The sequence below is a fragment of the Macrotis lagotis genome, chromosome X (genome assembly GCF_037893015.1).
Source record: "Macrotis lagotis isolate mMagLag1 chromosome X, bilby.v1.9.chrom.fasta, whole genome shotgun sequence".
NCBI lineage: Eukaryota > Metazoa > Chordata > Mammalia > Peramelemorphia > Peramelidae > Macrotis > Macrotis lagotis.
In genome coordinates, this window is record NC_133666.1 from 327,157,442 (window position 1) to 327,171,227 (window position 13,786).

The 13,786-nt window shown below is 38.5% G+C and overlaps 1 protein-coding gene across 2 annotated transcripts in view; it reads right to left on the reverse strand.

Annotated features, from left to right (window-relative positions):
- The window catches only part of MOCOS (molybdenum cofactor sulfurase), a 113,807-nt gene that overhangs the window by 93,652 nt on the left and 6,369 nt on the right, over nucleotides 1-13,786 (reverse strand). The window contains exon 2 of one of the 2 annotated variants that reach the window (XM_074204610.1): nucleotides 1,190-1,279. The exons of the other annotated variant lie outside the window; for it this stretch is intronic. Within the exon in view, the coding sequence (XP_074060711.1) occupies nucleotides 1,190-1,279 (90 nt within the window). The remainder of the gene's footprint in view (nucleotides 1-1,189; nucleotides 1,280-13,786) is intronic. 2 annotated transcript variants of the gene reach the window in all.

Below are 13,786 nucleotides of genomic sequence, written 5' to 3' on the forward strand. Positions count from 1 at the left end.
CTGAAGACTTGTGCATCTCATGACCTTCTCATCCCATTAAACACAATAAAATTTCCTGGTTGTAGCCTTATAGCAAATATTGGCATCTATTAGACTATGTGATCATAAGAAGAGACAAACAAGATGTGAGAGTGACAAAGGCAACGTGTGGCACAGAGTACTGGACTGACCACAGACTCATCCTCTCCTCTTCTCACTAAACTCTAACAGCTTTCTAATGCCTCTGGGATCAAATATAAAATGTTCTGCTTCGGATTCAAAGTCCTTCATAACCCAGCCCCTTCCCCACCTTTCCAGTCTTCAGACACCTCAGTCCTCATATGTACTCCTCAATCCAGTGACATTGGTTTCCTGGGTATCCCACAAACTAGACACTCTATCTCTCAGCTCCAGGCATTATCTCTGGCTGTCCCCCCAAGCCTTAAATGTTCTCCCTTCCCAACTCTGCCTACTGACTTCCTTGGTTTCATCTAAATTCAACTGAAGTCCTACCTTCTATAGGAAGCCTGGTTTTAAGCCAATGCTTTCACTCTTTCAATTATATTCCATTTATCCTGTATACAGCTTGTTTTGTATATATTTGCCATATCATCTCCCCTATTAAACTATAAACTCCTTGAAGGCAAGGATTGTCTTTTGCCTCTTTTGAATCCCTAGTGTTTAACACAGCCTGGAACATAGGAAGCACTCTTATAAATCTTTATTTTTTGATTGATTAATTGAATTATTGAAGAAATCAATCATGACCCATATAATCTCTGATTATTCTTAAGATTCTTCCTCAGAGGGCAGCTAAGTGGTGCAGTGGATAGAGCATCAGCCCTGGAGAGGACTTGAGTTCAAATTTAACCTCAGACACAACCAAAAAGAAAAAGATTCTTCCCCAGATCCATTTCTGTGAATGTCAGTCCTTCTTTGAATTTTATTTGTAAAGGTATCAGTTACTCAATAACAAGTTAATTGATTAATTAAGAATACACATCCTTTGACTCAAATATTTGGCAGGCATGCTCCCAGTCCTCTTGCAAGTATTTATCTAAATTCCACTACAAGTCAAAAACCTTTCAATTTCATCAACTCATCAAATATGTAATGAATACTCACTATGTCCTCAGAACTGTGTTACTCTTTAACAGTAAATTTGGTTAAATTGAGGAAAAGAACAAACAAAAAGTTTCTTATTCTTTACCATAGATATTTTTAGTTAGATCATCCATAAACCTTGTAAGCTGACTTTGTGGAAACAGAGTTGTTCCTGCATGGTCAAGGTATGTAGTTCCTAAAAATAAATAAATAAATATATAAATATATAAATAAATAGCAAAAATTATATTTCTGGATACCAAACTCAGAGTTCAGCAACCCAGCACATTTCATTTTCCCATGTATCTTACTGATCTTTCTACATTTTGATTTCACAGACATTGGAATTCTATTCCTCATATTAATTTTTCTTTGAAACTGGAACTGAGTCCTATATACTTAATTTCACAGATGGGTAGAGCTGGAAAGGACCTTAGAGAATTTATTTGCAAGGTTTCATTTTTCTAGATAGTTTTAAAATGTTGGTATCAAAGGCAATATTGTACATTAAATTATTTTTAAAATAATGAGGTTTCTTTAATGCTCTCTCGGGTTTTAAAACTAGAAATGTCACCATACCTGGTAAAATAAGACTCTCACAAATCTCTTTTTGATGAAAAAGTAATTACTTTTACCTTCTTATAGTCTGGCAGTCATAAAAACTAGTAAAGAAAGCCTCCCCACCCAGTGGTCATCTCTAGAGAAGAGAGTGAACAATAGAAACACTTCCCTCTCTTATTTGCTAATAGGGAAAAGAAGGAAGGAGGATAAAGGCAGTAATTTATCATTCTTCCTCTGGGACCCTAATCTACCTCTATTACAGAGACCTGAGGGAGAGGTAGGAAAGAAGACAGAGCAGTAAGTTTTAAATATATATACTTCAAATTCTTTTGTCTGTCATACAAGATCTTCCACAGACTGACTGTCCCTCTAATTCCATTTGTACTCCTTTCCACACTATGTTGTTTTTATAAAGTTATTTCAATTATGTCTGACTCTTCATGACCCTTCCTTCTCCAGTTCATTTTACAAATGAGATAACTAGGAGGCACCAACCTTGGAGTCAAGAGGACCTGAATTCAAATCCATCTCAGACACTTAACAATTGCCTAGCTGTGTGACCATGAGCAAGTCACTTAACTCTTTTGCCTTAAATAAATAAATTTTAAAAAAAGAACAACAAATGAGAAAACTAAGACAAAAAGTGACTTAACCTGGGTCAAATACCTAAGAAGTGCCTGAGATTAGATTTCAGGTCTTCCTGATGCCAGTTATGTACACTACAAAGTGAAACATTTATACACACACACACACACACACATTTTCAATAAAATGGGAAATTTGCTCAGTCACTTCCATCCAGAAAATCTTATGTTTGCACATACTACTTCATTTATTGAATTTCTACTCATCATTTTTTGTTTGATTTTTGCAAGGTAATAGGGTTAAGTGGCTTGCCCAAGGTCACACAGCTATATAATTATTAAGGGTCTGGGGTCACATTTGAACTCCTGACTCCAGAGCCAGTACTCTATCTATTGCAATTTCTACTCATCTTTTAAAGAAGAGCTCAAATGCTATCTCTTCCAAATAGCTTGGATATCCCCAATAGAAAAAAAAATATTTATTTCAAACTTCACATGGCACTTTGACCTCATTGTTGAATTTTTCTTTTAAACATTTTTCTACAGTAGCCATTTGTGTGGGTATTACAGTGGGAAAAGTCTGCCTCTAGAGTCAGAAAGCTTAAGATTACATCCTGCCTCTGCTATTTGCAAAGGAGCAACTGGATAGTACAATGGATAGAGTACCAATCCTAGAATCAGGAGGACCCAAGTTCAAATCCAGCCTTACATTTCTTAGGTGTGTGACCCTAGGCAAGTCACTTAATACTGTAAAATGAGCTGGTAAAGGAAATGACAAACCATTTCGATATCTTTGCCAAAACCCCTAAATGGGGTCACACGGAGTTGAATATGACTGAAACTAGTGAAGAACAATGAAGTTACAACATGAATATCCTTGAGTAAGTCACTTAACTCCCCCCCCCCCAGGCTATTACCCATTCCCTGACTAAACTCTCCCTCCTTCTAAAGTGAAGAAGGCATCATGGTAAGGGAAGCAGCAGAGTCCAATGCAAAGAATGCTAAGACCTGAGATCAAATCTCAGTTCTGCCACTTGCTTATTCATCCATTTATTCATTCATTCACTCATTTGTTGATGTCGGCAGGCTTTTCCTTTGTGTGAAGGACGCAAATGAACACAAAGGCAAACTGTGTTCAGGTACTTTAAAAAAGTCCAGGTTATCTCCAGGCTTAAAATTCATGTTCTACATCAGTGGTTCCCAATCTGTATACTATGGACCCCTGCAGTGAATTTTGTATTTAAATGTTTCCTTTAGTTTGTGCTGTTTTATTAACAGAAAATTTGTATTTTTTCAAAAGAGAAAAGCATAAAATTTTATACTCTATTATTCAACCATATAACCTTACAGGTGAGAAAACTGAGGCTCAGAATGATTGTCATCTAATGAAGGTCACAGAGTTGGTGTCTGAATTTGAATTCAGGTCTCCATGATTCAGTCCAGGTCTACCAGTGACAAAGGGTCCATGAATCCATATTAAGTTGTATTATGTCTAACTCTTTTCATAATAAAGGTTTGTGGCAGCAGAATTTTAGTACTTATTGCATTGAAATAGAAATAGTAAAACAAGCTGAAAGTCAAGCCAGATAAAAATCTGAAACTTTCATAACTCTAACCAGATTCTCATATCTGGGACTACCACAATAAGCTGTAGAAAGGCATCAATGATGTAGCTTCTATAGACTGAGAAGTGATAAAAAGTTGACATGAATTTAATGACTCATCATAAACTCTACAAATATTTGAAAAAAATTAGTTCATACCATACAACACTTAATAGATAATATTAGTAGAGATGCCGTATCTACTATAAGAATACATTGGGAGCAGGGTAGAAAATTTTTAGATGCTAGAAGGGCCTACATTCCAGAAAAAGTTAAAAGTCATTGTCCAAACCTTCTATACCTACAATACAGTACAGGAACCTTTAAGCCTTTGTAAAAATGACATAGTTGAGTGATGACAAAATGACCCTAAAGAGACAAATTCAAAAGATAGCTGTCCTGTGGATTTTTTTAACTAAGCCTGAAAAATTAGAATCAAATTGATCTTCATCAAAAGTGTGCTACTCTTAAACAAATTATTATTACGATGTAGACTTTTGCTCATTCTCAATAATTATCCAACTAAACATAGAGTGCAGCTGATGTTCTCTCCTTTCTGAAGAGAAGGATCATGAACAATCACTACCCAGGTCAAAAAAAAAATAGTAAATTTTCAGATTCTCCTGGATAAGTAGGAGTTAAAGAAGGTAGTGTGAGGGGCAAAGTGCTGACTTTTCAGAAACACAGTGCTAAATTACTCTAAACCATAGGCCTCAGTTTCTATTTCTCAAGAATCAGGTGAGTGTGGGAACCCAGATCTCCATCTAGAAAAATCATGTCACCCTAACCTTATAAGCTGTAAACGAAGCTGGAACACTTACACTCCCCTTCTCTTCGGATCATCAAGTTTGACTAATTGTTGTAAAGGTCAGCAGAAAGAGGAGGGGGAATGGGTTGTGGTTTTTGTGGTTTTTTTTAACCCTGCTTCAGCTTTTCCTGCTCTCTCATAGAGAGTTTAGGAACTTCCCCTCTTCTTGCAAGAACCGAATTAAATTTTAACTCTTTGCAGCCACTTTGAGAGGACTCCAAGTAGTCATTTTGGGTTAGGGTTCAATATTCCTCACAGTAGTTAGTTTAAAAAGAACTCGATTTTGTTTAATACAGTTGAAGAAGGGGCAGCTAGGTGGCACAGTATTGAGTCCTGGAGTCAGGAGGACCTGAGTCAAATCCAGCCTCAGACACTACATCTCCATCTGAGCAAAGATTTTTATACATTTGATTTTGTCATCACCTACAAATATACCACTTTCATGTTCATGAACTCTGAAAAGCTTTCATCTGACCATAATATTTTATCATCATAACTTTCCCTTCACCATAAGACACTTGAGCCTGTATTGTTCTTGATTTTTTTGTTGTGTTTTGCTTTGCTTTTTGTGCTCACCAAGACCTCCAATCTTTCCACTCCTGTTTTTCCCCTCCAGGCTATTGCCCATTCCCTGAGTAAACTTTCCCTCCTTCTCTAGATGAACCAGTTTTAGACTACATTATCCACTACTCAAATGCATTGCCCTTTAATCCTATTACCAACCAAGCCTAGTCAAGTAACAACATTTGATTATTTTGATTGGATTACTCCCACCATCTGCTGTCTTTGTTCTTATTCACCTTTCCTCTAAAGAAGCTGAAAATAATCACAAAACAATGCTGAGAAGAGCTACTACAATTTTACATTACATAATCTCAACTGTGTCTTCACTGCAGTAAAACCATTTATACCTCCCTAATCGATTTTGCACTTACTAGCAATCAGACACTAACTGTATGACCCTGTGTGACTTAATGAACCCAGTTTACCTCAGTTCCTCAACTGTAAAATGAACTGGAAAAAGAAATGGCAAACCACTCCAGTATCTCTGCCAAGAAAATGGGGTCAGAGAGAGCTATGACTGAAAAAGGACTTAACAAAAAATTGATTCAATATCCCACTCACCTCATCCACTTTTCCAAAATTTTTCATCCTTTTGTAAATCTTCCTTAGCACTCCATTCTCCCTTCCCCAGCCTGAGAATTGAGAACATTTTCTGGTACGCACAGGCGCGTGCGCGTGCACGCACACACACACACACACACACACACACACACACACACACACACACATGTGTACAAGTGAGCTCCTTCTTTTCCCCTCCTCATTTTATGTCCCTCAGATGCCTCTTCCCACTCTCTCCTCTTTCCTTCCTATATTACAGGAGGAGGCGGTCCTTTTCCTTGCAAAGATAAACTCTACTCTATGCACATATAATTTACATTACATCTCATTTTCTCTAGAAGATTGCCTTCCATGTCATTCCCACACTTTCATTTCTTTTATCTCTTGCTATCTAATGGATGCTTCCTTACATCTAGGGATGTGTGATGAGGCAGTAGCAGGTGAGGCAGAGCTGAGTCTCACCTCTGATTGCATATACCTGTTGCAAATACTAGAAACAGACCCATTTCTCCCATGTCTTAAAAACCCCTCATTTGATTCAAACTAAATTTATCATCCAAGATTTTAGAATCTGTTATCTACAGACCATCCCTTCCTGCTGGACATCTTAACTCTTTCTCTTCCTTTTTGCAGCTAAACTCCCTGAGAAAGTTATTTAAGATAGGTTCCACAACTTTTTTTCCACTCTCTTCTATATTCTGGTTTCCTATTTTCAACTAAAATTTCTCTCTCCAAAGTTACCAGCAATCTCTTAATTTTCAAATCCAATCACCTTTTCTCAGTCCTTCTTGACCTCTCTCTCTGAAGTTTGACATTGCTGATCATCCTCTTCTGGATACCTTCTTCTTTCTGATTTTTTTTTTTGGGGGGGGGTGTTGCAAGGTAGTGGGGTTAAGTGACGTGCCCAAGGTCATAGAGCTAGGTATTTATTAAGTGTCTGAGGCAGTCTTCCTGACTCCAGGGCCAGTACTCTATACACTATGCCACCTAGCTGCCCCATCTAGGTTTTCATGACAAAATTCTTGTATTCTCCTCCTCCCTCCCTGTCTAACCACTCCTCAGTATCCTTTGCATCTTCATATACAAAGCCTGATACAGCATCAGAAAATACGGGATTGAACTCTCTTTTGGTTCTGCATTGTTATACCATTTTTAGTTCCGTAAGTTTATACTGCCTTTTCACTTTAGCAGAACAAATCTATTATTCATTCCCATTTTCAATCCTTCCTCTCTAATTCCCATGACTTCTATGTTCAGAGCTGTCCAATGGGATTTCACTAGTCATTAACAATTTAGTTGACAATCCCTTCTTCTCCAGAAAATCCATGGTGATTAATAGAAATATGACTACAATCAAGCCAAACTTGCCCTCACTTCTTTGTTAGTATTCATATGAGTAAATAACATAAGTTTATTTTATTTTATGTAGCAATTAAATGGTTAGTCAATCACCTAGGAAGGAAAATCTTTTATAAAAAGGGTATTCTCCTTCCTATTACAATACAATCTGGGTTGACAGTTGGAGTATATCTCTAATCTTTAACAAGACTAGTTTAGCCTGTGGGTAGTGAAGTGTTACAACATTCAGAAATTCTCCATTTTATATTCATGCATCCTGCTTGAAAGTTAGGAATGAGTGCAATATGATGAGGATTCCTAGCAATAAGAGATGTCAAATGAAAGCCATCAGAATCCCTAGTGCATGTCTCAGACTATTGAATTCATAGCACAAGCAAAAATTGTTAAAAGTCACAAAATACCAGCATTCTGGATTTAAAAGGAACTTCAAAAATCTAAACTTTTTTAAAGTAATATTTTATCCCCCCCCTTACTTGTAAAAACAATTTTTAGTATTCATTGGGTTTTTTTTTAGGTTTTGAGTTTCAAATTCTCTCCTTCCCTCCTTAGTATGCTTCCAACTGTACTCAGACAACATTAGTTCTTTCTCTGAGGCAGTATTTTTTATCATGAGTCCTTTGGGACTGAAAGATTATATAGTCTTAAAACAAGAAGCCCTGGGTGGCTAGGTGGCATAGTGGATAAAGCACTGGTTCTGGAGTCAGGAGTACCTGGGTTCAAATCGGGTCTCAGACACTTAATAAATTACCTAGCTGTGTGGCCTTGGGCAAGCCACTTAACCCCGGCTGCCTTGCAAAAACCTGAAAAAAAAAAAAAAAAGAAGAAGACCTTCACAGCCTGGCTAGCAGATAGGTAGAAGCATTGATGAATGGATGAATGGTTGATAGACTTAACACTGATGTATCAGAATATGAACAATTGATTTTCTATAAAATCAGAATATTGCTTTAGGGTCACTAAAGTTCCATACAGCTCTAATAGTCTGTGATTCTAATGTTATTGCCCATCCCCAAAAATCACTTTGAAAATCCTTAGTCACTGATATCAATGGACCATATTGTTTAGGATTTTTCCTATTTAGGGAACAATCAGGAAGTTGAAAGTTTTGTAACTTAATCTGCTTTCTAAGAGAAAAGTGAGAAACCAAACTATAATAATTCTATTTTATTTATTTAGGTTTTTGCAAGGCAAATGGGGTTAAGTGGCTTGCCCAAGGCCACACAGCTAAGGTAATTATTAAGTGTCTGAGGTTGGATTTGAACTTGGGTACTCCTGACTCCAGGGCCAGTGCTCTATCCACTGCACCACCTAGCTACCCCATTTTTAATTTTTTTTTCCTAATGCAACATAACTGACTTTCTGCTTTTGAAAGACAAAAGAATGAAATCTAATCTTGATAGTCTATTTTCTAGATTTGCATATAGGGAAATAGCTACACATTGAGAAACTTTGGCATTTTACAATTAAAAGGTAATTTTGCCATATTGTGTTGGGGGTTTTTTGCAATTATAAGCATAAATGATTTTTTACCCACTTCACTGGTGTTCCAAAGAATTTCTAACTCTACTTTCCAATTGTGGGTATTAACTGATACCTAACTACCAATTTTCTATAACTAAATCATCAATATTATTAATTATCCACACTTTAATATAAAATAGTTACTTTTTATGGAATACCACTCAGTGAAGTGTTAGAGTTGTCCTTTTCATCAAAGTACATTGTAGAATAGTATGATCAATGTACTATTTTCCAGTCTATATGACCTTTCAACTACAATAACATGGAAAATGTAAAGTTAACTTTCCATTATGTGAGTTTTCCATTAGTTCTTCTGATCCCTAGCTGCTACCTCTGCAGCCTCTATTCTAAGAACTCTAAAAGAAAAACCCAGTTAGCTACATGAAAGGACTTAGTAAATTATATCAGATCCAGGAAACAATATTGAAATTCCTGAATTTTATGTAGCCTCTCCCACAGAGACTATAGATATTCTAAGAGTGAACAGCACATTGGAGAGCTACAGTTTACAATCATCTATAAGGACTCTGAAGGGACTGGCAGTTTAATAGTCATCAGGATAGACTGTTAACTATTAGGTTTGGAGAGAAATTGTTAGAACCAAGAGTTAAAGGACAAAGAGAAATGCTTTTCTGAGAAACTGAATAAAGTTTCTTCTTTTTTGCAGAGGAGAGACAATTAGGGTTAAGTAACTTGCTAGTAAGTGTCAAGGACCTGAAGCTGGATTTGAATGCAGGTCCTCCTATCTCCAGGGCTAGAGCTCTATCCACCAGGCCACTTGGCTAACCCTTAGGTCTCATGTTAAGAATATATATTATGAAGAGAATTCTTAACAAGAGACTTTAACTGCCATCTTGAGAAAGCTATTTTTTTTATGTTTTTGCAAGGCAAATGGGGTTAAGTGGCTTGTCCAAGGCCACACAGCTAGGTAATTAAGTGTCTGAGACCAGATTTGAAGCCAGGTACTCCTGACTCCAAGGCCCATGCTTTATCCACTGCGCCACCTAGCCGCCCCAAAAGCTATTTTTTGAATTATATAAATATTTTATTTGTTTTCCAATTATATACAATAGTAGTTTCTACCTATCATTTTTTGGTAAGGTTTTGAATTTTACTCTTTTCCCCCCCACCCTCCCTTTCCTCCTCCCCCCCACAGAAAGCAATCTGATAATCTTTAAATTGTTACCATATTGATCAAAATTGAATGTGTTGAGAGAAAAAACATATTCTTGAGGAAAAAATAAAATATTAATGATAATAAAATTGTGTAGCACATAAGACAAGCTTTTTCTTAAAAAAAAAAATAAAGGTAATAGTCTTTGGTCTTTCTTTAAACTCCACAATTCTTTCTCTGGATAAAGATGGTATTCTCCATCGCAGATACCCCAAAATTGTCCCTGATTATTGTACTGATAGAATGAGCAAGTCCATTAAGTTTGATCATCACCCCCCATGTTGCTGTTAGGTTCCGGTTCTGCTCATCTTGCTCAGCTGCAATTTATGCAAGTCCTGAGGAAGCTAAATTGTTGGAATGTGATCTGTGAGTTTTCTCATTGTGATACAATATTGAAATATTTAAACATCTTCATGTGCTTTGTCACACGGTTAATAAATGGTGTATCCAATAGTATTGATGTTTTTTTTAACCTCTGAGACCGGAAGGGGGTTTTAGAAAGAGAAACAATGCTTGGGGAAAGTTTTCTTTGGTTCTAGCCAAGAGAAATTAGGATGGGAGCTCAAAGTTAATTATTAATGATACAATTTATTGCATACACCTTTATTACTGCAATTATTGCATACACATACACCTTTGCTTCCCTAGAAACTAAAATAAGAATTATTGGGGGGGGGCGGAGCCAAGATGGTGAAAAGAAGGAATCCAGTCTCAGGTGCTCTCTGATAAAACTTGAAACTAAGGACTATAACTAAACTTTCAAGAGACAGACCCACAAAGGGACCCAGTGAGGCAGTTCTCCTACTCAAGGTAACCTGGAAAAGAGCAGAAAGGCTCTGCTCCCCGGGTCAGAGGGGCAGCCCTCCAGAGGGGTGGCCCGCCAGAGTGAAAGAACTTCAGCCTCCTGGATGCAGCCCCAGCGTGCTGGGAGCCCCAGCTCACAGCAGCAGGGGAGTCTCCTGAGCTGCACCCCGGGGAGCACCAGGCACAAAGTGGGGGAACAGCGGGGAACCTCTGCCAGAGCAAGCACATGAAGCCTAGCCCTCAGGCACACAGCCAGCAGCTTGGTCTTTCCACAGCCCAGATCTGGAAACAGAAGCAGGTGGAGCCGGTAAGCAGGAGCCCCCAGGGCATGAGTCCATTGAGCTGAGGGAGGGGAGTGAAGAGAGAGAGACTGCAGAGCTCTGTCCTCTGCCCCTGGAACAGGACTCTGGGGCTCTGACCACATTCAGATCCTGATAGCAGTCTAGGCCCCCCATAGAACAGCAGGACCCCCCACCTCGGCCCCATGGCAGAGAGGGGCGCTTATGGTCATTCATAGACCAGCAGGGAGGACACAGCCTCACACACTGAGACCCTTGTGGGAGTGTCCCAAAAGCTCAGGAAGCACCCCAAAACCAGGCCCAGGCTGGGAAAATAAGCAAGCAGAGAAACAAGAGGAAGACCATTGAGAAATATTTTGCATATGAGCCCAAGAAGGATCAAAATACTCAGTCTGAAGATGAAGAAGCACAAACTCCTGTATCTAAAGACTCCAAGAAAAACAACTCAAAAAAGACTTTGAAAATAAAATGAGGGAGTTGGAAGAAAAACTGGGAAAAGAAAGGAGAGAGATGCAGGAAAAACATGAAAATGAAGTCACCAGCTTAGTCAAGGAAATCCAAAAAAATGCTGAAGAAAATAGCATGCTAAAAACCAGCTTAGGTCAAATGGATAAAACAGTTCAAAAAAGTTATTGAGGAGAAGAATGCTTTAAAAAGCAAAATTGGCCAGATGGAAAAAGAGATAAGAAAACTCTCTGAGGAGAACAAATCCTTCAGACAAAGAATAGAATTCAGGGAGACTGATGAATTTACCAGAAATCAGGAATCAATAATTAAATTCCAAAAAAATGAAAAATTAGAAGAAAATGTGAAATATCTCATTGAAAAAACAACTGATATGGAAAACAGACTTAGGAAAGATAATTTGAAAATTATTGGAATACCTGAAAGTCATGATCAGGAAAAGAGCCTTGACATCATTTTCAAAGAATTACTACAGGAAAATTGGGCTGATATTCTAGAAGCAGAGGGCAAAATAGAAATGGAGAGAATCCACCGATCCCCCCGAGAAAGAGATCCCAAAAAACCAACCCCTAGGAATATTATAGCCAAGTTCCAGAACTCTCAAGTCAAAGAGAAGATATTACAAGCAGCCAGAAGGACACAGTTCAAATATCGTGGAGCTGCAGTCAGGATCACACAGGACTTAGCAGCAACTACATTGGAAGCTCATAGGGCTTGGAATACAATATACGGGAAGGCAAAAGAGCTTAGAATGCAGCCAAGAATGAACTACCCAGCAAGGCTGAATGTCCTCTTCCAGGGAAAAAGATGGACTTTCAATGAACCAGGGGAATTTCAAAGGTTCCTTTTGGAATGTCCAGAGCTGAACAGAAGGTTTGATCTTCAGATACAGGACTCAGGTGAAGCATGGAGATTGGAGGAGAGGGGGGAAATATGAGGGACTTAATAAGGATGAACTGCATGTATAGAAAAATGATACTGATAATATTCATATGAACCTTCTCAGTTAATAGAGCAGGTAGATGGAGCTTTTATAGTTGAAGCACAGGAGAAAGCTGAATTTGAAGATAAAATATGGTATAAAAATGGAGTCAATAGAAAAAAAAAGGGAAATGGAATGGGAGAAAGAAAAAGGAGAGGGGGAATAGTCCAAGATATTTCACATAATAAGAGCTTTTTTATTACAATGAGCTATTGCAATGATATGGAAGGGGGGAGGCAAGGGGGAATGAGGGAACCTTTGCTCTCATCAGAGATGGCTAGGAGAGGAAACAGCAAATATACTCAATGGGGTATAGACATTTGGAGTAAGAAGGAGTGGGGAGCAGGGGGAAGGGGTGGGGATGTGAATAAAGGAGGAGAGGATGGACCATGGGGGGAGAGTGGTCAGATATAACACATTTTCTTTTTTACTTCTTGCAAGGGGCTGGGATTGGAAGGCCTGCCCAGGACCATAGGGCCAGGTGGATTCTGGGCCTAAGGGGTGGTATGGGGGCTCAGGGCTTCTTGGCCCCAGGACCAGGGATCTGTCTGCTGCGCCACTCAATGACCCTACAGCAGAGTCAGAGTGAAAGGAGAGAGAAAATATAGTACATGGTACTGGAGAAATAAGAAAGGAGGGAGTTGCGATCAGCAATGGCAATGTTGGAAAAATATGGAAGTAACTTTTGTGATGGAGTTATCATAAAGAATGTGATCCACCCATGACAGAGTTGTTGGTGTTGGAACAAAGACTGAAGCACATCTTTTGTTATTATTATTTGGGGGAGGGTGCAGAGCAAGTGGGGCTGCATGGCCTGCCTGGGGCCACATAGCAGGGTGATCTTTGGGTGTCTGGGGCCAGATTTGGACCCAGGTGCTCCTGGCTCAAGGGCCAATCCTCTGTCTGCCACCCAGCCACCCCTACTATTATTACTATTTTATTTTATTTTGGGTCTTTTTTTTTCCTTCTTTTTGGTTTTTTCAGGGCAGTGGGGATCGGGTGGCTTGCATGTCACATGGCTGGGTGATTGCTGGGTGTACGAGGCTGGATATGGACTCGAGGCTGGATATGGACTCGGGTGCTTGTGGCTCCAGGGCTGGTGCTTCGTCCATTGTGCCACCTGGCCATACCTACAATTATTACTATTATTTTTTTAATTTTAAATTTTTTCTCTCCCCTTTACTTTTTTCACCCAAGCAAGTCTATCTATATTCTTGGGGGGAGGGGTATTTTGTTTACTTGTAAACAAGAATATTTTATTCATGTAAAAAAACATTTGTACAAAATGAGAATAAAAAATAAATTAAAAAAATAAATTTTAAAAAAAGAGTAGAAGGACAGGGGAAAATTGGGAAACAAGAAGTAGTGACAGTGCTGTAAGAATCCAAATCTTTTAAGTTCTCAGTTTAGTGATCTT